General features: G+C 32.3%; 1 protein-coding gene and 1 pseudogene across 1 annotated transcript; one reads left to right on the top strand and one right to left on the bottom strand.

Annotated features, from left to right (window-relative positions):
• LOC124372252 overlaps nucleotides 1-23,652 on the bottom strand; it is a 37,697-nt pseudogene extending 14,045 nt beyond the window's left edge.
• Nucleotides 23,653-24,844: 1,192 nt separating this feature from the next.
• On the top strand, nucleotides 24,845-25,399 carry LOC124372253 (extensin-like). The gene has a single exon (XM_046830629.1). It carries the CDS (start codon nucleotides 24,845-24,847, stop codon nucleotides 25,397-25,399), a length of 555 nt encoding a protein of 184 aa, XP_046686585.1.
• The last annotated feature ends 1,740 nt before the right edge of the window (nucleotides 25,400-27,139 follow it).

Raw genomic sequence — 27,139 nt, 5'->3', positions numbered from 1 at the left:
TGCGTCCAGAGTCATCCACAAATCAGAGCTACTTGAAATCGTTCAAAACTATTGTCCGTATTACTATCCTCGGTCTGAAAAGACGTTTATTTCCTTCCCGATTTCAACAAACATTTTGGAACAGTGTCACCTTCACTTACCGGAGAACGTTGTCCTCTTACTCATCCTGTTATTACCCGAATGATTCAGAATGTTTGACCCACTTTTTCAAACCGGTGGTTTTTTGGGAATTTTTTGGCTAAAAAAAATTGTTTAAAAAAGGCCCAATTAAAAAGGGAAAACCCCCCGGGGGGGGGTTTTTTCCCTTTTTACCAGGGGGAAAAAAACTTTTCATATGCCAGTTTTTCTGTTTTTTTTTCCCAAAGTCAAATCAGTAAGTTTGCGGTTCAAGGAAATATTTTTTGTCAAAAATTTTTGGGGGACCCAGGGAAGGGGGGAAACCGGGATCTTTTTTTTTTTCCCCCCAAGGTTTTTTCCTTTTTGGGGGCCCGTACCAAAAATTTTGATAAACGCCCCGGGTTTGAGTCCAAGGCCTTACTATTTTTTGGGTTTTTTTTAAATTTTTTTAAAAAAAATTTAAAAATGCCCCCGGGGGGGAAAATTGTCTTAAAAATTTTTTGGACCCAAAAAAATTAAAAAAAACCCCCCCTTTTAAAAATTTAACCCTTGGGGGAAAAATTGGGTTTTTTAATTTTCCCTTAAAGGGCCCCAAAAGGGGTTTTTAAAATTATCGGAATTTTTAAAAAAAACTTTTGAAGAAAAATTTTTTAAAAAAAAAAAAAAAATTTTTTTTTTCCCCAAATTTTTGGAAATTCCCCTTATTAAAAGGTTTTTTTTTTTCCCCTGTTTTCCAAAATTAAACCCCAAGAAAAACACAAAAAAAATGAAAAGTTTGTTAAATAAAAACCCCTTTTTTAAAATAAAATTTTTTTCAAAAAAATAAATGGCCTAAAACGTGAAAATACTGAAAAACCTTAGGGAAAAAATTTTTCCAAAAAATTTTTTTAAAAGAATTTTCTAAAAAATTAAAAAAAAACAAAAACCCAAATTAAGAAATTTAAAAATTTCCAAATCTTAAAATAAAAAAAAACTAAAAAAATTTTTTAAAAAAAAAAGGGGAAAAACCCCCCCAAAAAAAACCCCCCGGCAAAGCCATAAAAAGGGGGGGTTTAAACCCATAAAATAAAAAAATTTTTTTAAATAAAATAAAAAAAAGGGGGGAAAAAAAAATAAAAAAAAAAATTTTTCAAAATTTGGGGAAAAAAAAAAAATATCTTTTTAAAAAAAAAAACCTTTAAAAGGGAAAAAATTCCCCAAAAATTAAAAAAAATGAAACGATAAAAAACAAAAAAATTTAAAAAAAAAAAAAAAAAATAAAAAAAATTCCCGGAAAAAAATTTAAAAAAAAATTTTTTTTAAAAAAAAATTTTTGTAACCCAAGGAATATATCTTTCCCCAAAAAAAAAAAAAAAGCTTGTGTAAATATCAAAAATAAAGATGACTTTTGTTTTATTGTTACTCTATCCGATGCGCTATTGAAAATAAACCTAAAAGAGACTGTGAACGTGTAAAGCAATACGAGAAAATTTTTAAATGATGAAATATTTTTCAGGTTTTGAGTATCCAATGTCCATTTAAAGATGTAAAGTTGTTTGAAAAACGAAGCTACAAATATTCCAAGTATAAGTATCCAAAAATGTCTATTAATATCTATACTTATGATGAAAAACTACATATTGTTCCGTTACAAATTTCTGAAAAATATGACGCTGAAACAAACATATTGAATTTATTGTATGTTATAACAAGATGATAAATCTCATTATGTTTTGATAACCGATTTAAATAAGCTTGTTTCTTCGCAGTTGTCTAAACATAAAGAAAGAAAATTTTTGTGTAGAAGATGTTTAAGCCATTTCTACAAATCTGGAGATTTAACAGATCACTTAGAAATTTGTAAAAATCATGAAAGTTTGTAAAGCCAAATTATGCCATTTCCAGGTCAAACAACTAAATTTACCAATTACCAAAAGAAGTGTAGCCATCCGTACGTTATTATATATGGATTTTGAGAGCATATTAGAGAAAAATTTCGACATGTAAGAAACAATCCACAAAGGATCGACTACAACCAAGATTCAGAGGCACATTCCTTATGGTTTTACTCTATTATTTAGTGTCGAATGTGACCAATCGCATGTACAAAACCGATATGTTATCGTGCCAAAAATGAAGAAGATTTGAAAAACGACGTCCCGACAAAATTGTTTGAAGAACTCAATAAATTATCGAAATACATAGCGAAAAAAATATAATTCTAAGAACATGAAACCTATGAAATTGACTAGAAGAAGAAGAAGAAATTTCGTATCAAAATTCAAACGTTTGTCATATCTGTGAATGGTCTTCTTGCTTATGATGTTGGGTCAATTCAGTATGGTTTTTACTCCTGATAGTTGGAAAGATAATAGTTATAATAAAGTGAGAGATCATTGTCATTTAACCGGCAAGTTTCGAGGCGCAGCTCATGCATGTTGCAATCTGAATTTGAAATTTCCACAAAACATTCCAGTTTTCTGTCACAATATGAGTAACTATGACACACATTTGTACATAAAAGAATTAGCTAAAGAAATATGGAAACGTTGATGATTGATCGCAAACTCAGAAGAAAAATATATAAATTATATTCAGTAAATTCTGGATATGGCTATGAGTTTGACAATGATAAACCTAGAAAATTTATAAAGTTCTCTTTCGTAGACACATTTAGATTCATGGCCTCGTCTATTGAAAAATTTAGCGAAAAAATTTAAAGAAAGAAGACTTCAAACATACAAATCATTTTATACAGGATGGACTGAATGAAATTATAGAAAGACAGCCAAATGACGAAGAAGAAATCTTTAAAAATTTCTATCTGGAAAAAGGCATATTTCCTTACGAATTTATCGATAGTATTGAAAAACTTGATTACACAGAACAGCTGAAAATTCAAGATTTCTATTCACTTTTGACAGACGAGAGCATATCTGAGAAAGATTAATCAACACTACTTAAATGTATGGAACAAATTAAAAGAGAAAAAATCTAGGGAATTACTCTGATTTGTACAACATTCAAGATGTTTTATTGCTTGCTGATATATTCGAAAATTTCAGAAATATTTGCTTAAATTGCTATAAACTTGATCCGGCACATTATCTAACAGCTCCAAGTTCTCGCATGGGATGCTATGTTAAAAATTAACGAAAATTGAGCTTCAACTGATACACGATTACGTTATGTATTTAATGATTGAAAAAGGTATTCGTGGAGGTATTTCTCCAATGTAATTTAAGCGATATGTGAAAGCAAATAACAAATATTTGAAAGATTTCGATAAGACAAAGCCCGAAAACTATTTGTTATACGTTGATGCTAATAACCTTTATGGGTATGGCCTAATGCAAAAACTGCCGTTTAGTGAATATCAAGTGGATGGATCCAAAAACTTACACAACTGCAGAATGGAAAGAAACAATTTTGGAACTCACTGGCGACGAAGATTAATGGCTATATTCTCGAAGTTGATCTTGGATATCCCAAACGAATTTACACGAACATCACAAGGATTTACCTCTTGCTCCAGAACATTTTAAAAACAAAACTTTGCACAACTCTACTGGATAAAACTGAATACGTTGTTCATTCGAGAAATTTGAAGTTCTATTTGGAACAAGGTATGATTTTGAAACATGTGAATAGAGTTATTGCATTCGATCAGAAAGCCTTTTATGAAAGAGTACATTGATTTTAATACTAATATGAGGACCAAAGCTACAAGTGACTTTGAGAAGGATTTTTATAAGCTGATGAACAACTCAGTTTTTGGAAAAAGTATGGAAAATGTGCGAAATAGATGCGATATTAGACTAGGAAATGAGAATTTTCAATGAAACAGGCCAAGAAAACGAACTTCAAAAGCTTCACTATCTTTGACGACAACTGTATAGCGAGTCACATGTATAAACAAAAGGTTAAATTTAACAACCGATCTACATAGGATTTTTCAGTTCTTGACCTATCAAAATTGCTAATGTACGAGTTTTATTACAACAAATTAAAGAACTATGATCCAGATTTGAATCTGTGTTACATGGATACAGACAGTTATTTCGTAGAATTGAAACGAGATCCTTTTATTATTATTAAAGAAAATATAGATGACTTTGATACGAGCGATTATCCAAAAGATCACGAATGTTTCACTACTAAAAATAAGAGAAGGTAATAGGGAAATTCAAAGATGAGTTAAATAGCGAAGTTTTAGAAGAATTTTGTGGATTGAGATCGAAAATGTACTCGTACAAATATCTAGACAAAAATCCAGTAAGATGCAAAGGGATTAAGAGAAGCGTTGTAAATAAAACAATAAATATCGAAAACTTGAAGAAAATGTTTGTTCGAAGATAAAGGAAGAATTTAGGGAGATGACAGTAATCAAAAGCTACAAACATGAGTTGTACACAGTTACCATAAACAAGCTTGCACTGAACGCTAAAGATGATAAGAGAATTGTCCTAGAAAATAAGATCGATACAGTACCGTATGGCTATAAAAATGAAGCAAAATCTGATATATTAGATGAGTTAAATAAACTTGGAAAACTTTGACATGTAAATGGAAGTTGATTTGATTCACTGCCACAAATGCAAGAAAAAAACGAAAAATATAGATTTCTAAGATTGTTCAAACTCAAAACGGGATTGTATAGAATTGCAGCAAAATGTTCAAAATGTAAGACAAATAAGAGTAAAATTTATAAAGAATCCTTATGAAAAACAAGTAAAGAAAGAATCTAAGAATAAGGAAAGAAATCGAGATTTGAAGCTAGAGAAATTCATGCACCAGTACGAAAAAAGTTTAAAAAGAGAAAAATTATAACTTTAGGAATTGATGATTTATGGGCAGCAGATTTTAGTTATAATGTCTAACTATTCAGATCAAAAATGATGGATTTAAGTATATGTTAAATGTTATTGATACTTTCTCAAAATATGCTTGGTCAAGAGCTATCAAAAGAAAAAAACGGCAAGGATGTTTCAAAAGCTTTCGAAGATATAGTAAAAGATGCCATAAGGATCAATCACAAACCTCCAAACCTACTTCATACAGATAAGGGTTTAGAGTTTAAAAATAAAGAATTTAATGATGTTTTGAGGAAAATACGACATCAAGATTTATCATACTGAAAACGAAGAGAAATCAAGTATTGTAGAGGAGATATAACAGAACTCAAAATGAGAGAATGAAAGTAATTTTTTGAGATTAATAAAAACTTTAAATGGATCGATATTCTTCAAAAAATCGTAAACAATTATAACGATACAGTTCACAGCACAATCAAAATGAAGCCCAAAGTCGTAGATAAAGATGCAGAAAAGGAGTTATTAGAGACAGTTTTCAAGTATGTTCCACCTGAAATTCACACGAAAAACTAAATTTAAAGTCAATGAACATGTAAGAATTGTTAGTAAAAAAACAACATTTTCGAACAAATATAAGAACAATTGGTCAAGAGAAATCTTTGTGATTTATCAAATTAATAACACAGATCCTGTAACTTATAGTATAAAAGATTTAAATAATGAAGAAATAACCGGAAAGTTTTTATGAATATGAATTGAGAAAGTCAAAGCTATAATTTTTTCTATATAAATGGAGTCTCAAAAGAAATGTACAAAGTGTCAAGAATTTTAAGATTTTGAAGCTTTTTTATAAAAATAAGAATAAAAAAAGAAGGATTAGGGTCTATGTGTAAGGATTGTCGTAGTAACATATATGAGAGAGAATTGTACGAAAAAATAGAAAAATTAACGTTAGAAGAGAAAAAATGTTGCGTTTGTAAAGAAATTAAGAATATTTCAGAATTTCACAACTGGCTTTATAGTAAAGATAAAAAACAAGCTTTTTGTAAGGATTGTGCTAGAAGAATTTTCCGAGAAAGTCAAAATAAAACCGACTCATTGCGAATGTGGAAGAGTTCTTCAATGGTTACCTAGTTATGCTAAACATTTACAAACCAAATATCATAAGTTAAGAGTTTTTAATAAAATTTAGTAACATTTTCATCGTGTAATAATTTTTTTCTATATAAATGGGAGTCTCAAAAGAAATGTACAAAGTGTCAAGAATTTTATAAGGAAAAGAATAGAAAAGACTGTTATTGTAAGGAATTATATGATAAAATGAACAAATTAACTTTAGAAGAGAAAAAGTGTTACTTTTGTAAAGAAATTAAAAATATTTCTGAATTTAATAACTGGCAGTATAGTAAAGATAGAAAAGATGCTTTTTGCAAAGATTGTGCTAAAAAAATTTTTCAGCGAAAGTTATAAAAACGAAATGCCTTGTGAATATGAAAAAAAAAATTCTACGATGGTTACCTAGTTTATGCTAAACATTTACAAACAAAATATAATAAATCGAGAGTTTTTAGTAAAATTTAGAAACATTTTCATCGTGTAATTTAGATATTCTATAAATCAGTCGAGATTCTGCCATATCTGTAGTAAAATGTTTTCTGTTGTATAAAATATTCAAAGATTCTTTCATTTGGTTTGTAGAGATTTATACATTTGGATCTCCATGTCTTAATAAAATTTCCATTTCTGGGTAATCAATTTCAAGTTCTTTCAATCTTTTCGGTATTTCTCTCTTTTGAGCTCTGATAACGTAATAAGGATATTCCCACATGTGATTCTTCTTAATTAATACAAAAAACATGGTGTTTTTTCTTATCAAAATTTTTACAAACAAGGTCTGGTTTCATTAAGTCAATTTTTACACTTTGTTTTGCGATTATTTTCGTTTTTATTTCATCTTTAATTTGCAAGTGTTTAACTTCGTCTCTAAATATTTAATCTTGTTTTCAAGTTTGTACACACCAAATTTACGAATACTTGGCAAAACTTCTTTTGTAACCCACTTTTTAAACAATTTCGATTCTGGCTTATTAGATCTCAAAATTAAAGAATATAAACCAGATTCATTAACGAAAATAGTATGTTTTTTGAATATTTTCTCGGGGTCTATGGGATAGACTCCTGTAATTTATACATTCAAAAGTTGTTTTATCGTCATTATCGACATTATTTATGATAGCTTGCCTCGTGTTTTCATATTCTAAAATTTCTGCAACATCTTTTGCTTTGAACCAAATTTCGTTATTTTCGTCAACAATCGTAAAAATTTCTGTATTATTGAATTTGAGTTGATTATTTATTAGATCTACAACTGTCTCCATTTAGATAGAAAGAAATTTAACTAGTTTACTTGCAATCTTAAATAAATTGTTGTTTTACTCTCATTTTTCAATAGATTTCCCTCAGAGTCTTGTATAGTTTAGAACGATTTTTTGAATTCTTTTAATATTTTTTCTAATTGGAATATAATCAATTTCATTCGGTTTTTTCACTGATTTTTGATCCATAAGCAACATTTGGGAAAAAAGTGTACAAAATTTCAGATTCTTTGTGTAAATGTTCGGTATGATTTTCAAAACTAGGTTCAACGAGATTGCAGTGCACTTCAATTACATCGAACGGTCTAAATTTTGGCGTTTTATTTCCTAAATATATCTGATTTGGCTCAATAGTTTCTTGAACAAAACCCTAATAAATCTACAATAATTGCTGAAAACATTATTCTTACTGGTGATTTTATTTGAATTTTATTAGAGAGATAATTTTTTTTGCATTTCAAACTTGTTTTCGTCAAAGTTTAAAGATTTATCTGATTGTTTGAATGTTTTTAGATAATTTTTAAGGGAATTTTTTATTTGATCGAAGGTATAATATCCTTTGTTTAAACCATAATATTTTGTTATGTTCTTCTCACTAAATCCTATACAATAAGGAGAACTTTCACTAATATTTATTACAAAAATTGTCAGAATAAAAACCGCTTAAACCGATAAAATAATTTGATTCTTCCTCTAAGTGTATAGGATGTTCCAAGTTTAAAAATAATTGAGAGCTTTCTGAAGTCAACTTGAACAGCTTCATTTTCGCTATTTAAATGGAAAAATTTTTTAAAGCAAAAGATCAGATAAAACTTCAAACGTTTGAAAGAAAATAAGAAAGATCAACCAATCAGATTGTTAATTGTTGGTTCAAGTGGATGTGGGAAAAAAAAAACAACTTTACTATTGAATTTTTATCTACAATAGGTTGATTCCTTATTCCAATTTGTATGTTTTTAGTAAATCTTTAGAACAAGACGCCTATAAAAAATTACAAGAAAGATTTGAAAATATTGAGAAAAACTTAACAAAAAAAATATCACATTTTTATAATGCTTCTGAGGACATAGTTCCATTAAGCGAATGTAAACCAAATTCTTTAATCGTTTTCGATGATTGTATTTTAGAAAATCAAGACGTTATTAAGGAATATTTCGTAATGTCTCGTCACAAAAATATCTCTTGTATCTATCTTTCTCAATGCTTTTCAAAGGTTGATAAACAAGTTATAAGAAATAACCTGAATATGTTGTGTATTTTTAAGCAAGATGATCACTATTCGAGAAAGATTTATAACAATTATGTGGGATCTGATATGAGTTTTAACCACTTTATTGAGTTATGTGATAAAATTTGGAAGGAAGACTACGGATTTTTAACTATTAATCTAACTTTGAAGCCTAAAAATGGTAAATATCTGAATAAATTTTCTAATATAAATTGCTGCTCAGTGGTCTGACAAATCTACTTGATAAAATATTTGTTACAATTATTTTTATATTATCTTTAATTTTTATTTACATTATGAAAATAACAGAAAAACGGTAAATCTGTTCACGTTCCACGTTCACGTTCCACGTTCACGTTCCACGTTCACGTTCATGTTTCACGTTCGTGTTTCAAGTTCGTGTTTTACGTTTCGTGTTCACGTTTCACATTCATGTTTTACGGTTCGTGTTCACGTTTTATGTTCCACGTTCATGTTTCACGTTCGTGTTTACGTTTCACGTTCATGTTTTACGGTTCGTGTTTACGTTTCACGTTCCGTGTTCACGTTTCGTGTTCACGTTTCCACGTTCCACGTTTACGTTTCAAAATTTTCCTAAATAAAATGGCGAACGTAACTTCAGAAGAAGCAAAAAAAAACTTGATCAAATAGAAAAGAAATTAATCAAAGAATTTAAAAGAACAGATTCGAATTGATGAAAAAGAACAAGAATTTATTCAAAAAAATTAATCAACCTGTAACATCTGCAATAAAAAAATGTTGAGGGCAAAATTGAAAATGTTTTAAGCGATAATCAAAATTTGATGAATTTTGGTTCCAGTTGTACGACAATTTGCTGATATTTCGATACCAGAATCTGAGTTTTGAATTGCCAAAATTACCATCTTCAACACCATTTTAGACCTCGAATCATTGAAGACTCTACCATAGTTGAACCAATAAGTCCTGGAAACAACGGATATAATAATTGGTGAAATTGGTAAAAAATTTCTTCCTAGAGCAAAGGATGATAAATTTGGTTTGTATTGGGACAGAAAAAAAGAAAAGTTTTATGATTGGAAATTTGCCCGTGAATTTTGAGCATAATGATATCATTATTAATGAAAAAACATATGAAGGAACTCAAGGTTTATGGAGATTATTAACAGGCACTGATGTTCCAAAGACGGTTTATATTCTGAAGAAGACTTGAAAAAGTATACTGAAATTTTATGGAAATCTGATTCAATTTACAAAAATTAATGATCCATCAACTAAGAAACCAAAGTCAAGTAAAGGTAAAAAATATCTCAATTTGATTAAACCAATTTGGGAAAAAAGAATCGAAGGATCAGGTGTGAGAAAATACAGTGATAATAAGAATTGAATACAGATATATCGACGATTTGACAAAACTCGATGGAATTATTAATTATATTTATGCTCAAGAGAAGGCTGGAAATAACAATTTTTTTGAATGAAAAGAAAGCAATTAAAGATTTTATTTCGAACAAACTTGACGAAATGATTGAAAAACCTGATTGAATTAAATATTTAAAACGAATTTTGCCGACAATAAGTTCATCTATGATTGAGGGTAGTGGACTTTTGAATGATTTTATCAACAATTTACCTTTTGAATTACACGTACCAACTTAATCAGTATCTGGGGCCTGGCACAAAACTCGAAAAAAAGGACTAAAAAGAGGAGATCCTGGTATAAATAAATTAGATCAAGCTGCTATGGAACACGATATTTGTTATGCAAAACATAGAGACACAAATTCCAGACATATAGCAGATAAAGTTTTGCAAGATAAAGCAATGGATAGATTTTTATCAAAAGATGCTAGTTTAGGTGAAAGATTTGTTGCGCTTCCAACAGCTGGAGCAATGTTTTTGAAGAGAAAACTAGGAATGGGAATCGAAGAGAACTTGAAATTTTAACTATATAAATGGAGGTGAACGTAAACTTCAGCAAAAATCAGAAAGAAAAAATAAAATCCGCTTTTAAGAAGAAAATACCCGTTAGTATTCAATTTTAAAATAGATCAACTAAAAAATGGCGAAGATAAGATATTTTTAACAAATAGACAATACAATAAACTCGAAAAAACATAAGAAAAACAATAAAGGAACCATAATAGAATTTTCTTATAATCAGTTGAAAGAACTTAAAAAATGGTGGACTTTTGAAAGATTTATTAGATTTTGGAGAAAATATTCCAGTTGTTAAAAATGTTGTTCCTTATGTTTCGTAAAGCTGCTCCAATCGTTAAAAAGGATGTGATTCCTATTGTTCGAAACATTTTAAATTGGTTAGATAAAGAGTTGGAAGATGTTACAGGATCTGGATTAGATGAAAAAACTTTGAATTACGTGAAATCAAACATTAAAAAAAAATTTGAAATCAAACCTTTAACATTCGGGGAATTGGAAGAAATCTGCAAAAATATTAAACATTTTAGAGGAATCTTCATGAGAGATACATTACCTGAAAAAGTTAAGAAATTTGAATGTGGAATTGTGGAATTTAGACTCGATTATGGGAAGTGGAACGCATTGGATTTGTTATTATAAAAAATGATAAGAATGCATGTTATTTTGATTCGTATGGAAGAATTGAGGACAAACCACCTATAGAATTGATTAAATATTTGAAAAAATCAAGCGTCTACTACAATGATTCTCAGATTCAAGACTATAAAGATCCCCCAATTTGTGGTCATTTATGTGTTTTTGTTTTGAATGAACTGAGTACTGGTAAAGATTTTAAAGAAGTTGTTAACAAATTATTACTTAATAAATATGGATTCACAAAATATTTTTGACGTATTTGGAACACAAATTATTCAAAATGTAGATAATAGTTTGAATTTTGATAGTTTGAGAAATGAGTTTGATAACAAGTTAGAAAATGTATTACAAAACCTTCCAGATTCAGATATGTTTGCGGTCGAGATTGAAGATTTTAAAGCAGAATATGATAACAAACTTGCAAAATTTCATGAGTTCAAATGAAGTTGCTGATAAAATAAAAACATTGGAAAAAGAAGTTGATGATGGTGTAAAAAAATTATTTACCAATTTAATGTCTCATATCGAAAAAGCTGATAAAATTACTGAAGCGATCAAAGTTGAAAAGAATTTATGTTAGTTTGGCTAATAAAAAAAAGAATTGTCGGTGTTCGACCTGGTATTGACAAACATGATGTTTGTTGTTAAAGAACAAATTTTAAAACCTCTAAAATTATCAGAAAACATCGATATTGTTGATTTAACATGATCCGAATGTTAAAAATCCCTTAGATTTTAAAGGAAAAAGAATTAGCAGGTGTTAGTAAAGGAATTAATCCATTTGATGTTGTTGTAATGATTCAATTAGAAGATCCTATTAAAATGTTTAATGAACTAAAACAAAATTATGAGAATCATAAACAGCATGTTAAAGATTTTACAACAGAAGTCTAATGACAAGTTAGAAGCCAGAAATAGAAGATCAGTAGACGATGTTGGTGAATTACTTGATAAAGTAAATAAACTAGAAGAAAACTTTAATACATATAAAAATAATGTTAATGAATTTAGTTAGTGAGTAGTTACAATTAAAAATTCTGGAAAATTTTGATACACATTTCAATGAGAAAGTAAACTTTTTTGAAAATTTTGGTACACGTTTCAATGAGAAAGTAACACATAATAATGAAATTACTTAAAAGAATAGATGATCAATACTCTTTATATCTCGATAAAGTAAATAAACTAGAAGAAAACTTTAATAAATTTTAAAGAAGATGTTAATAAAACTTTTGAAATATATTTGATAACAGATTTAATGGGATTAGGCGGCTATGATGACAAAATTTCTACTTTATAAATGGCGCTCATATATTGTGTGAGGTGTAAGGCAAAAACTGCAACAAATGATATAAAATATTACGCAAATATCAATGGAGTTAAAAGAAATTTCTGGAAAATGTGCTGAATGTAACGCAAAAAAGAGCCAATTTATAAAAACTTGATTTTGAAATTTTTCCTAATAAATAGAGATTGGCGGGACATTACAGTGCTTTCGATCTTTTTATCATGCAACACGAAAGAGATTTGAAAAAAGAACAATGGGATGACATTTCTCAAAAATATGGAATTATCCGAAGATATGATGAGATTGTACGTAAACAAATTGAATTGGTATAACATTGCCATAAATATCAAAACTCTGTCCCCAGAGTTCATTCAAGACAATATACATTATCAATTAAAAGATCATATGTCTGTTCTTTGTCTCTATCAACACTTGAGTATAAAGTTTTTGGATGAAAATAAAGATACAGTTGATTGGAACAATATTATAGATAGCGGTTTACTATCCCTGTGGCAAATTTTATTGAAATATGTGACCGAGAGATCGCAAAATTAAAGGAAGAGAATCCTGAATATGACGAAGTAGATCATTAAAAATGACTCTAATCTTTTTAATTATTTTTACTAAAAAATTTATATCTTTTTCTTATAAAAAACGTACATTAGATCGATGAAAAAATGATATCCTTTCTTATACATGATGTTTAAAATTGGGTTCTTATTAAATGGCGGACTATAGAAAATATGCTAGTGATATTGAAAGGGCGGAGTTTAAAAATTTCTATCCAATTAGTAAACAACCTTTGAATGAACCGAATAAAAAGAACTGAGTTTAATATTGATTTTGGAGATAACTTTTGCTCGTCTAACTTCCAGTTTTATATTTCTGGAACTTTAACAAAACAAGATGGTCAAGCATATCTTGGAACTGATAATGTTAGATTAATCGATAATTTTTATACCGTTTTTTTTATTTTCTAAGATTGAAGTAAGAAAACACAATAAATTCATAGAAGAAGTCGAAAAACTGTGGCCAATTAAGCACAATTAAAGGAAACTATTTCGTATTCAAAAAGTGATGTTATTTCTCAAACTTCTAATGGCTTTGAATCAGATTTTAAAATTTGGTGTTGTTTGAGAAGCAGCTGGAAATTTATCTCATTTTGGATTAGGATTTTTTGAGAAAATGTTACTATTTCCGATCTATAAAGGAGGATTTTATCTAAGTTTTATAAGAGCAGAAGACCGATGATGTGATTCTGAAGACTGCAACTGGAAATGTTATGCCTGTTGATGGGAAAAATAAACAATTACAGATTTTTTTTTATTAGAGTTCCAATAATTGATTATAAAAACCACGAGTAAAATTAGGTTGATTGATGAAATTACAAAAAGTCAAAACATTATGTTTAATTTTCTAGATTGGCAATGTATTGAACAAAAAGGTATTTCCGGAACAACTTATTCGTTCGATATCACAAATATTTATAGAAATATCTTCAATCCCAAGTTCGTTATATCATAGGTTTTTTCAAACAGATAGACAGAATAATCAACGAGAAAAATCCTTCAAAGTTTGATAGTTTGAATGTAAAAAAATATCAGAGTAAAATTGAAACGGTTCTTATTATCCAGAGATGAATTACAAAACTTAAACATTTCAGGAGGTCCTTTTTCAGAATCATGTATCAGATGTATCAAGATTTTAAGAAAGTTTACTGTAATATTAAGGAAATGTATTACAATCCTAAAGAATTTTTAGCGAATAGACCTATTTATGTCATTGATACAACAAAGAGTTTGACAAATATTTCTGGTTCAATTGAAGAACGATATAATTAGTCAATATGGATTTTCAAAAATGCTGTTACAAACGCGATTTGTTATGTTGTTGTGGTTTCTGAGAAATTTTTAGCCTATGATGTGATTAAGAACGATATTAGAGAAATTCAGTAGTTTAATGATGTTCAATATTATTCTCTTTCATTCCTTCTAAAACTTCAAAAATATACTCTTTCGCTGATGAAAAATCTTGATTTCTTCCGGAATAATCTTTGTAATCATAGACAAAATATCCCAAATAGTTGTACAATAGAATGAAAAATTATTTATATTTATCTCTGTTGTAGAAATGTAAAACATAAACATTTGTGCTGAAAAAATTTATACCTCGGCAGACTTAGTTCCATAATCTCCATTTATAAAAAAAATCTTTTTGTTTTAAATGGAAGAGTATAATGCCAACTGTTACAAGTGTTTTATAATAGAGGAGAAATTATTGATAAAAAGATATTTAGTTTGTAGAGATTGTAATTTAAATTTTGTATGAAAGACCTAAACCTAAGAAATTTCGAAATAAAACTAACGCATTTGAATAATCTGCTTACAAAATTGCAATAATGGAGAGGTAAAAAACAAACACAATTTGTTACAGAATTTAGAAAACAGAATTAAATTTTTACTTATCTCTTGGAACCGTTGAAAAAATTATTTTCCTTTTCAAAGAATACATTAGGTTTGTAGGTATCGATACACACGTTTATTATGAAAAGATATTACCTGTATTTTTTTATTATCTAGATGTAGAATTTGTTTATGATTTTGAACCAGAAATCCTCGATGATTTTATAGTACATTTGGAGAAATTAAACGAAGAACCTCGTGAAAAGAATGCGGTTTTTACTCACATTCTCCCCGACTTCTCGAGTGAAGGATAGCGAATTTCATTTTTTCCCGTCTTTGAATTTTTTACTATTTAAATGGAGTTCTTGAAAGAGTTAAATGATATTGGTGAATGCAAGTTTAAAGAGTATAAGAAGTTGAATGAATTAGAAGAAAAAAAGAAGTACAAAATCACGAATTTGGAGAAAATGAAAGATAAATTCGGGTTTACACAACAATTGCCGAGTTGGAAGATTGTAAAGTACACTTACCCGAACAGATTTTTGACTGTTTTGGATGAGAAAAAGATTAAAGAATTAAAACAAAAATGAAAAATTACACTTGGTTGTTACTGGAAAGAAGACTATTAAAGATAAAGAAATTATAACAATTTAACTTTGTAGAATAAAAGTCTTAACTCTAAAACTTGCAGTCCCTCCCCACGTCATTAGTACTGTTTTTGATAACCATAGTTGGTGTCTTTCTTCATAGGAATCACATGGAATATTATCTACAGTAATACGTTTTGTTTCACACAAAATGTGGCTATATTCTATAAGAAAAATTCTATAATGCTCTTTAATGAATTGTGTTGATAATAAATCTTGATACTCACAAAAATTCCTAAGAAATTCATCAATTAAGTCTTGATTATCTTGAAAGGACGTATAATATGGGGAAAAATGTCATAAAAAAACGATGAAAACTCTCTGTTTGTTTATTTTTTACTTTCTTTTCAATATCTTTCGTAATTATATTAAATATGTAATCCCTTACTTTTTTAGTTTTTTGCCGATAGTAAAACACTCCATTAGACGTTTTTTCTGCAAAAGACTTTACAAGTTCTTTGAATTCTGTATCATTTAAGGAAGTATCGAAGACGGTATCAACTGTTGTTGAAAATAAACCGGGCAATTCACTGAATTCATCTTTGTTGCACTGTTTTAATGCTAGAAAATTGTAGAGAGACTTTGGTGAGTTCATGTTGTTTATTTAGTAGAAAAGTTTTTTATTAAAGTACAGTATGTTTTTAGTAAAAATGTTTTAAATTGATTAAATTTTATTAAGATTTCGAAGATTTTTCCTTTTATTCGTAGCAGATTTGACAACATTTTACAAAAGCACAGCTTAAGAAAGTAGAAGCAAAACAGCTGTACGATTTGGTTAATTTTTCATTCCCACAGAGTAGATAGTAATGTAACGATCGCTTTTGGAGACGAACGACTGTAGATTCCGGTTAATTTTTCATTCCACAGAGTAAGATAGTAATGTACCGATCGCTTTTGGAGACGAACGACTGTAGATTCGGTTAATTTTTCATTGAGATTTGCTGTGTTATTTCTCAGCTTCCTTTATGGTACTTTGAACAGTATTTTACATTGCTTTTCGGTTGGCTCCGAAAGTGCGCCAGGAACCCCATTATTATTATCTACTGTATATATATATATATATATATATATATATATATATATATATATATATAAGGATTCATGCATGATTTCTAGAGTACATGCCAGTTAATTTTTGAAATATCGTGTGAGCAGACATTACAGACAAAAAAACATTTCTAGGCCCACAAATGAAAACCTTTGCTAAAACTCAGCCAACAATAAATATTACAACGCCAAAGAAGGAAAACATGAACATATTTATTAAATATGAGAAATTTTCTGTTTTGCACAAGTGTTGGTAAATAATTTGTGGGAGATATGATGAGAAATAATAAAGTTCATTTTAAATTCCCAGAAGTTACTAAAAATTAAATTTAGTTATTTACAACAGCACTAAAGACTTGTTCAAACTTGATCGATAACTAAAAGAATGAAAATAATTCAATACTGAGGGATTGTGAATGGTTTTCTTTTATGAATAATTTTCCAAGGGGAAAAAACTTCTACAGCTAAAAAAACATTTAATAAGTAACTGCCAAAACTTTTCTCATAATCTAAAATAGAGAATCTATGTACAGAGATTTACAAGTAGTATACAAGGTAAAAACTACTTTATGAAAACGATTAAGAACATCACTAACGAAGAGGTAAGGAAGTGCCATGTGAGATTTGTCCCTTCTCCAGTACAGAACGCCACATCGATGTTCCTGCAGTTGCTTCGAGTACACCCTCATGTTGGACAGGGTGTCGGCGATCTTCTTGATGAAAAGAGCCTCCTCTTTCTTTGCATTTGGAGCCTGCTGGCGACGTACACGCACTTGAGGAAACCGTGTCTGGCACTGTAGACAGTTACAATCATTAGTCTTCATATAATGTGATTGGTGAAATGTTTACTTCCTAATGGGCTTTAAAGTCACATCTGTAGCAAGAGACAGTATGTTTTTAAGAAAAAAACTATCTACCGGTGTAATCTTATAGCAGTTTTTTTTAGTAATTTCATATCAGAAATTATAACTGCAACATATACCATACACTATAGAGATTTTTATTAAGAACTTACCAGCACAGTTCGAGTAATCTGGACTCCATAGTGTAGTTTTATGCGGCTGACCTCCTCTCTGACCAGACTAACAAACCGGTTAGCACAGTTGTCCCAGTCCTTGCTGATCGCCTTTGTAACAGGATGTGTACTGCAGGTATTCTACAATTATACAACGTATTTTATATTTAGTACTTATTAAAAACTATTAAACTATTACAAAATCCAGCAAAATAAAAACTGGATGTACAAAGTTTGCGTAATATCAGCCCAAACCCTTTTTACATTATTCTATAAATAATTACGTTGCATTTTTTATTACAAAGATTTCTCACTCTTCTGAACTTATATAATCTATAATATTTTTGTGTAGGTTTAATTTTTAATATTCATTTCTTTAGAAAAATAGATTTTGTGTGCATGTATTGTATACTACATGTATATATTAAAATAAAATCTAGTTTTTTTACTGTTATGGTTTAACATCTATTTACCCATTATTTGTCACTGTAGTTTTTTAAATTATTAAAGTATATTTTATACTTGACACTATCATTATAGAACGTTTACAGTGAAGTTTCAATTTGTACACCTACATTGTATTATTTAGATTGGACCTGTCTCCCAAATTAATTAAAATATAGAAGAAATAAAATGTGACTGTGTAATTTGTGTATCAGTAAACTCAGATAGAAAAACATAAAAGAAAGATACATTAATGTTTTTAAAAAATACACCTCAAAATTACCTGGAGTTTAGTTTACAAATTTGTAATATACTTTAAGGTTATTTAGATAATTGTATATATACCTAAACTGAGTTTAGCTAATGAAAATTTGTCCATCGGTAGTCAATCTCCTAACCTGTTTGAAAAACAGGGATCATCGCAAAGGAACTTGAACGTGTGTCTTGCGCCGGCGACATGAGCCTCCAGCGTCTGTCTGTCCTGGTGGGAGAAGACATTTCTTGGCGAACTCATCCATGCAACCCATCCCTATTTTGAATGCACTAAACAAAATTTAAATATAAAAATACAGCCAAACATTTGCAATTTAAATAATATTTCAGTATTTAGAGTTATTGGTTTTCATAGTAATAATTATAAGTACCGTGGGCATACCTCTCAAGTTTAAAAATTCCAATGATGTATTGAAAAAAAGAACATGCAGAATATAATTTTATTGTTGAAATTAAAGGTGGTGAGTGTAAATATTTACAATGGGTAACTAACGACTAAATATAATATTTTGGGATTTGACAGGAGAAATTTCACGGCATGTATGGTCAGTACATAGTCTGTATAGTCTAATATAACGCAACGAGGATGAGGTGGCAGTTGTATTGTCTCCAGAGAGGAAGCAAATTACTTCCTCTCCTTTCTTCCTTGAGCTTGATTACTTGAAACCTCTGAGAAAAAGTCATCTGATTTTAAATATTGAAACGTTCAAACCATCATCACACTAGGAATAATATTTATTTTATTTACTACAAGTATTTTTATGCTTTGAATCATAACGTGCGAAAGAACTATTAAATAGACAGAATTTATTAAACCATATCTTATTTAAAGTTCAACGAAAAAAAAACTAAACATACTTAAGGTCAAGTACCTGGAGTAATCCTAGATAGGGTTCTAAACTGGGGACCTCATCTAGAAAGGGTCATTGCCAGGGGTAAGTGGTCTCTAATGCAATGCAGATGTGTGATAGGTGGGCCCTGGGGACTGAAGCCGAGGCTCTTGTACTGGCTTTTATGTTTCCGTGGTTCAGACCTGCACTAATGTACGGAGCTTGTCGTATGGTGGCCAAAAACGGAGGCCAAGACGGTGGTATCTGTCGGTGGTAGCTCGTCTGGCGGGTATCTAAAGGATGGCCTGCCTTTGCTATCACTGGGGGCTTTTCCTAGTGCGCCAGGCGCGGCTCTGGACTGTTGTCTTATTCTCGCCCCCCTGGACATTGTAAATTCGAGCTATGGCCAGGAGGAGTGCCTACTGTCTTCAGCAGATGGGACTCTGGGTCGGGTTTGCTGATAGCGGTGGGCACTGCAGAATTAGCACTCTGATACAGGAGGATGTTTTGCACATGATCTATGATCAGATGCCACAAAAAGTTTCCTTTGACAAACCCTTTAGGATTATTTTACCCTCATGGGATGATTGGTCAGAGGGGAAGAAACCTCTTCCACCAGCGGACCTCGAATGGTTCACAGACGGCCTCAAAACAGAAAGCGGCACAGGCGCTAGAATTCTGGGAAGTGAGACTATGTAGGGAGCTGGTGGTTCCTATGGGGTCCGTATCCGACAGTCTTTCAAGCGGAGGTCGTAGCTATTATGGAATGTGCTCGTGAGAATCTTCGTTCTGCGATATAGGGGCAAGACGATTAACATTTTCACGGACAGTCAGGCAACGCTGATGGCGCTGGATTCTTGCCGTGATCAAATCCAAACTTTGTTTTGGGATTGCTATCAGACCGTTTCCTCCCTTGCCAGAATCAACAAAGTAACCGTTTGTTGGGTTCCTGGTCATGAGGGGATTCTTGGGAACGAAAGAGCTGATGCCCTGGCCATCCAGGGCTCAGCGACAATTATGACGGGCCCTCAACCGTTCTGTGGTGTTCCAAGGGTGTGAATCCTCTAGGGTTGTCTCGAAATGTGATTCGCGCGTGCAGCATGGGAGAAGGTGGAGTTTGCATCTGGGTTTGAGAGTGAGTAGAATGGTATTACAGTCACCTTCCTCCAAGGTGGCTTCGGACCTTCTCTCCATTAAACAAATCAATGTCTTCTAAGGTCGTTGACTCATTACGGGGCATGGTCACCTGAGGAAGCATCTTCACAGAGTTGGCATCCTTCAGGAGGATCCGCTCTGTGGAAGGTGTAATGAGCAGGAAGAGACTGCTGAGCACCTGCTCTTTGATTGCCCTGCAATAGCAAGAGAGTGGTCTGCCATCTTTAGTAGTTTGGACAGGGGTGGTGAATTTTCCCAGGAGGACCTTGATAGGTTGTTTTCGGGCGGTTTTGTTGAACTGCTGAAGTTATAGACTGGTGGGCCTCATGGTGTGTTTTCCGGGGTGCGCAAAAAGTCCATGAGGCTTAAGTGCATGGCAGTAGGCCACCCCAAGGAAAAAAAACATACTTATCAACATTGGATAAGTGGTCGACATATTTCTCATTAATAAATAAAACATTAAAAACTCAATGTAATGTTTAAAACATCTATGGGGGAATTTGAGGCAGATAGATGTTAAATCAATTTAACACCAAATTCAAATCCAAATATATTGTTAAATTCTATTTATACCTTAAATTACACTAATATAATGAGGTTGAAAGATTTTAAATTAACTTCAATTTTCATATGCATAATACACGAGTGTAAAACTGTCACAAAGAAAATTATCTTATATTAAGGAGGTCAGTGAAATTATAACTACCCAGAGCATTACGTGTGATTGAGTTATCATCTGTTTTAAGTAAAAATATTCTCTCATATAATATTATAATTGGAATTTCGGAAGCCATTACGGCCGATTCCCTTAGCTAGTCTAATGTATTTCCAATCCACTAAAGGCCGGTGTATAATGTAATGTGCTTCCTATTAAAATCCTAGTAGAAAAAATAATTTTTTTTAATTAAAGAAAATCATTTTAATGGTATCAATATTTTCTGTTTAAGTAATTTGTTTATTTTTTAATTTCAGCTTATAACTATTTCGTTTTTTAAAACCTTTACAAGTACAACCTTGTATATAATAAGGATGTATCCAGGAATATCAGGATATAAGGAAATATCACCATATATGGTGATATTTTACCTGCAAGATGCATCGACGTCATGTTTGGAGATAGGGGATTCCTTTCATCTCGTACTTTTCGAGTATTGGAGGCAGCTTCTTGAGACAATTATCAAGGTAGGACCGATCCTTGCACTTGATGAGGGTCTCATTTAGATTACTCTCTGTTTGGGCCGTCACGTAAGATAAAACTGGAATTAAGGAAACAATTAATAAATATTTAAAGAATTATTGAGATGCAGCCATTCAAATTTCAGTACCACGTAAGGTTTCACACAACACTCTTATTAATAAAACGACATTACTACCCAGTGTGTATTAGATAATATGACGCGTCATAAGATATGAAAATCTAGTAGGGGTTTCTCATCTTAAACCATTTAATTTTCTGTAGAAGAATCTCTAAATTTTAATACGAGTTTTACATTGAACAAACTGTAACTTAACTTTAACTCGTGCCACAATATCAGTTTTAAAAATACGAGGATTTTTTAATAGTAATGTTGTATATTAAATAACTTTTTTACCTAACGTCGTTGTCCATCGATTGTCTATTTATTCTTTCGCTCATCTATTAGTACGAAACTCCTTGATAGATAGGTCCTAGAATCTTGAAACTCCATCCATCAACTCATCTTGGGCCAAGAAAAAGTGCTATTAGTTTTTGTGTCAAAAGGTCCGTTTGTATATATGCACGTCTGTACACATGCTCTTTCTTTATTTTATACCGAATCCTTCAATACTCCGTTGCAATGGTTCATTATTTTGGAAACTGTATAAGTTATTACCATACGAACTTGACCTGACGTATTTGGTGTGTTGCCTGAAGTTTCGGTTGTGTCGCTAATGAAAAACTAGAACAAATTTGAATACAAATAATAGTGAATAACATATCTTATATTTAAAAGTGCTAGTGAGAAGGTACATAGATGAGTAGGGTTAAGTTGAAGAGAAGAACGCAAAGAAAATAATATAAGACAGAAAATTTTGGTTAAAGGAATGACGATTGTCTAAAAAATTCTTAGACTTGTGGCCGAGATTAGGAAAGAAATAATATATATTTTGGTCTCGTTCGTATGGACGATAAATTTCCATAATCAATGATACACAATCAAATAAGCGGATGTAAACAATCGCGAGGGCACGTTTTCAGTTATATGCTCTGCAACATATTAATTTTGGAGAGATAGCGTACTAATTAATTCCATTCCCAAGTCAAGCAAATAATATAATTTTCCAAGCTTGAGGAATACTAAAAGCGTAATGATCTTATTGTAATGTAATGTTTTTCTATGCCAGTGCTATGCCATAGGAAAGAGCTGTACGCATTCATTGTTACTTCCTCCGAATGTAAAGTAACGGCCCCCATTCAATAAACGAAACCTCATTAATACGTCAGCGTAGTTAGTGCGAAAAGGTAACATAATGTGGCTGACTTTTCCAGTTGTTAAGTATCTACTTGACATGATATATAGAGTGTGTCAAGCAACTATTATTCACAACACATACACAGATTAATTGCAGTATTGTAATTAGATACACGTCAAGCAAATATTTACCAAGAACTGAAGTGGCTGGTTTTATAAGGTACACAATTTCCGATGCAGATTCTACTGAAGTAACAGCCAGTATTTCAATACTCGAACGTTTGAATTTTATGGCGTATGATTTTTACCAATATATCAAAATTATCATTATAGTATCTGCCTAATAGAGTAGTTAGCAATAATTACTTTCAATCTGCATCCCTAATCGCTTATCCCTGGTGAAAGGTCTACAATTAAATCACTACATTTCTCTGTGGATCATCGTGTGGATAAATTGAAATAGCATATGATTATTAAAACATATTTTTTCTTTGTAAACATTACTTTTTTTAAATGCGTAATTGCATAGCGTCACAACGTTTAACCGTACAGCAAATATTCGGTTATTTATATGAATATTTACGATTGATTAGAAATGTACAAATTTCTTTGTATAGTCTACATGTATATTTAGTCCATATTTTCTACGAAAAAATTAGCAAGGCTGTACCGGAGGTCTAGAGAGCAGTGATTGGAGTTAATATGAAATCCCTTTCTGAGCGTGACATAAAATACAGTACAGTAGTCTCCGAGGAATAGCCACATAAACGTCCACCATTCCACTGTTATTTATTGTACAATATTCCATTTTTTTCTTGGTCAAATTCCAACCGCACATACAAATTCATGAACAGTTCGTTGAATTATCTTTTCTTATATTACAGTTTTAAATTTTTTTTCATACTTTAATATGGTTTGAATAATTCATTTTAAATTGTAGACTACCAACTGGAAGAAATAATATAAAAAGAGATCAAATGTTATTAGCTCACCGTTTATAGACGGTGCATGACTCTGTTTGTCACTTCGAGAAATAACTACACAAATCATGCCTTGCTTTACAATTTCCACAAGTAGCCAGAGTCCATGATGGTTAATGGTTCACGTAACACTCCATGTTGGAAACTCCTAGGTCAGAGATTGCTGTAGCGTGTTAGAATAAATTGTCAAACATGGGGGTTTTTTGCCAATGGACTATGAACAAATCGAGATCTCACATTTACAAATTCTACCGTGAAACATCAATAAAGGTACAACGCTATTAAAAATTTCCTTAGACAAACCCCACTATTTTCTTTTATCTTGATAACCTACTTTGTATTTTTTATTTCGTGTTTCCCATCAATTGGATATGAGAATATTAGATAAATATAAACAGCAATGTGAATCGTACATTAAGAGCCGGGGCAATATCTGCATTCAAATTTTATTCATATTCGGTATTCAAATTTTTAGATATCTATTTAATTAAAAATTTACTACGTATATTTTTAAAACGTATCAATAACATGTAAATATTCTTGGGAGATTTACCACTATTTTATGCAATTAAAATAGTAATAATGCTTAATTTTGTACATTAGCTGACAAGTTCTAAAGTCATAAACACAACTAACAAACAACATTTAAATTCTGGATCATTGAGTATTTAAAACCATAAGAGTTAATATGAGGATATAAATAATCATATGGTAAAGGGTTTTAAATAACTAATACAATAAGTTATAAATTCGATAGGGAAGTTGTCCTTAGCATTAAAATTCTGTTTTAGTAAAAGTATAAATGCCCTAACTGATTTACATTGGTTAGTATAGAAACGTTTTTTCTAGTCAAATGATAATACAAATTAAAAACTAATATGTTGTGTAATTTGAAATTTTATTTATTTTTACTCACACAGAACATAATAGTATAATTTAAAGGTCAACGCCAAACTTTGCATTGCCATAACGTATAATTCCCACTAGATTTCAGGCATATAGTATAAGTATAATGTTTAAGATACATTCATGCAAAATAATGAATGAGTCCCATTAAAACAATATTTTATATACTTGAAGGGGGAATATAATATTACCACCCGTTAGAATTGTATAAAATTTAGAAATAACATAAACTCAATTTTAATATAAGTATTACAACCCCAAACGATTTATTAAATAATAAGTATGTGACGTATTGTTACTTATTTGTGTAAATAATTTACCAACCAATCTCCGACCGCCAACCCAACAAACGACGAATGTGGGGTCCGAAAACTGACTTCCCCCACACAGCATCCCCACCGCTACACTACCGCAGACCCAACCCTACCCACCCACCCACACACAACATACACACAGATCACACACACACACATCATCAACTCCCCCATATCAAACCCTACATCCCCAAGACAATCATCCCACACCCTCCCCATTCAACCCATTTAGACCCACATCCAGTCTATTCAACTCCCCACTCCCCCCATCTCCCACCCCCAACCCCAGCCCTTTACCCCAAACAAGCACCCACCCTAATGCGGTGTCACAACCCATCCACCAACACATTTACACAATCAGCCCCCCAAATTCCCTTTCAACCACAAACACCCCTGTACTCATACCCTGCACTCACGCCCCCCATACCCAAACCACCAACCCCTTACCCCACCAAAACACTCCCCTACCACCTCACCCAACCCCCCCTCCCACCCCCAACTAGCCTAGAACTCCTCCCCCCATCCCCACCATCTAGCCCACCCCATCACTCCCCAAACCCCCGCCTCCCCCAATTAATTCAGATTCCCCTTACATAAAACCACACCCCTCTCCACGCATCCCCCCTTAATACCAAACCACCAAACCCAATACTAAATCCCCACATAACATACGCCGCCGCCTCCCGCCCCTCCCAAACACATACTCACTCAAAATACATCCCTCAACCATATCATCCCATACCCTCTTACCCATACCAAACCCCTCAATCCCATACCCATCCAGACCTCTCCTGTCCACCTCTCCAAAATTATGCTATAGAGTCCCACCCACCCAAGCCCTACTCCCAAGGTCCCCCCCCACTCCTACTGAGCACCCCCCCAACCCCCATCCCACCCCACCTACAAAAATGGCCCCATTTATGATTGGTCTCCCCAGGCTCCGAACCCCCCCCAGACTACATCCAGCAAAACAAACAGCACCCCCCGACCAAGACTCCCCAAGCGCCCCCAACCCACACCATTAGCCTCCCTCCAACAAACTCCCACTTCCAACCGACAGTCTTCGATCACCCACCCTACCCCCCCCGCCTCATACACACGCAAATACCGTTCAACTTTCACGTCACGACATACTACCCTAACCCCATAGGCCCCCACAAACCAAACACCACGAAGCCCCCGAAACCGCTACCCTTTCCCAAACAAAACCCGCCAAACCAACAAACCCAAAATATCAACATCCCGCCTAACAAACCCACAATATACCTACCAACCGCCCAACTAAACCTAAAAACAAACCACAAACATCATAAAACATTAAGAAATAACAAAAGAAACAACTAAAACGAGAGTTAATGGGCACAATAATAACTAATATCCCTCACGACGACTATATCCCCCATACAACTCCCACACCCCTCCCACACTTGCTCCATCACTCATAACATTAAAAAAAAAACACAAAACAACAACCCAACACCAAATCCTCAGCACAACACTGTACTACTACGAGTCTATTATAGACCATATATACATACATATATTAATTTTAATATTTCTAATACCACACCTCCCCAACCCTCTCACCCATTCTCCCAAAATTCCCAAACCCACACACGACAAATATCCACCCTCACACCAGTCAAACCAAACCAGCCAATTAAAACCCACCACTACTAAACCTTTCTAAACGACACACACACTCTAACAACACTACACACACACAACACAACACTAACATCCCCACCACAACCAACCATCATTTTCTTATATAAATTTTTCTTGTTGTATTCCCAAACCCCACCAAATAACCTCATTGCCCCCATCACCAACCACCCCTTAACCCACAACCGCTCACTCCTTCCCCCCCTCAAGTCAATCCCAAACCAACAAAACGTCACACCACTACCCCACCCACCCCCAAAATTGTCCTAACCCACCAAACCACCGCCAATCACATACACCATACCCCACGAACCAAATAACCTCCATTTCTCAAACCCGTATTACCACACCCTAAAACCAATACTACTGCTACTCCTCTGTACCTTCATAACACTCATCCCACCTACACACTCATACCCCTTAAGGATATTAAGTATCCCACCCAGCCATTCCGAAGCCACAACTACCCCACCCAACCACCTTCCCTATTGTACCCCGACCATAAAGCCACCTCCCCCATCCTCCCACCACCTTTACCATCACGACCCTCACTTGCCACCCCCGTCACTTAATCTAAGTCCCAAACATAAGTATTCCCCCACACGCACCCGACCCCACCAATTAATCGTTACAGCCACCCCATTGCAACACAACACCTTAAAGCCCAAACCC

Source organism: Homalodisca vitripennis, unplaced genomic scaffold, assembly GCF_021130785.1.
Source record: "Homalodisca vitripennis isolate AUS2020 unplaced genomic scaffold, UT_GWSS_2.1 ScUCBcl_2789;HRSCAF=7886, whole genome shotgun sequence".
NCBI classification, from domain to species: domain Eukaryota; kingdom Metazoa; phylum Arthropoda; class Insecta; order Hemiptera; family Cicadellidae; genus Homalodisca; species Homalodisca vitripennis.
This window is presented reverse-complemented; position numbering and strand designations above follow the sequence as displayed.

What these genes read in the sequence shown, in the direction of transcription:
- LOC124372253 (XM_046830629.1), top strand. Translation starts at nt 24,845, where the DNA reads ATGTGGGGTCCGAAAACTGACTTCCCCCACACAGCATCCCCACCGCTA.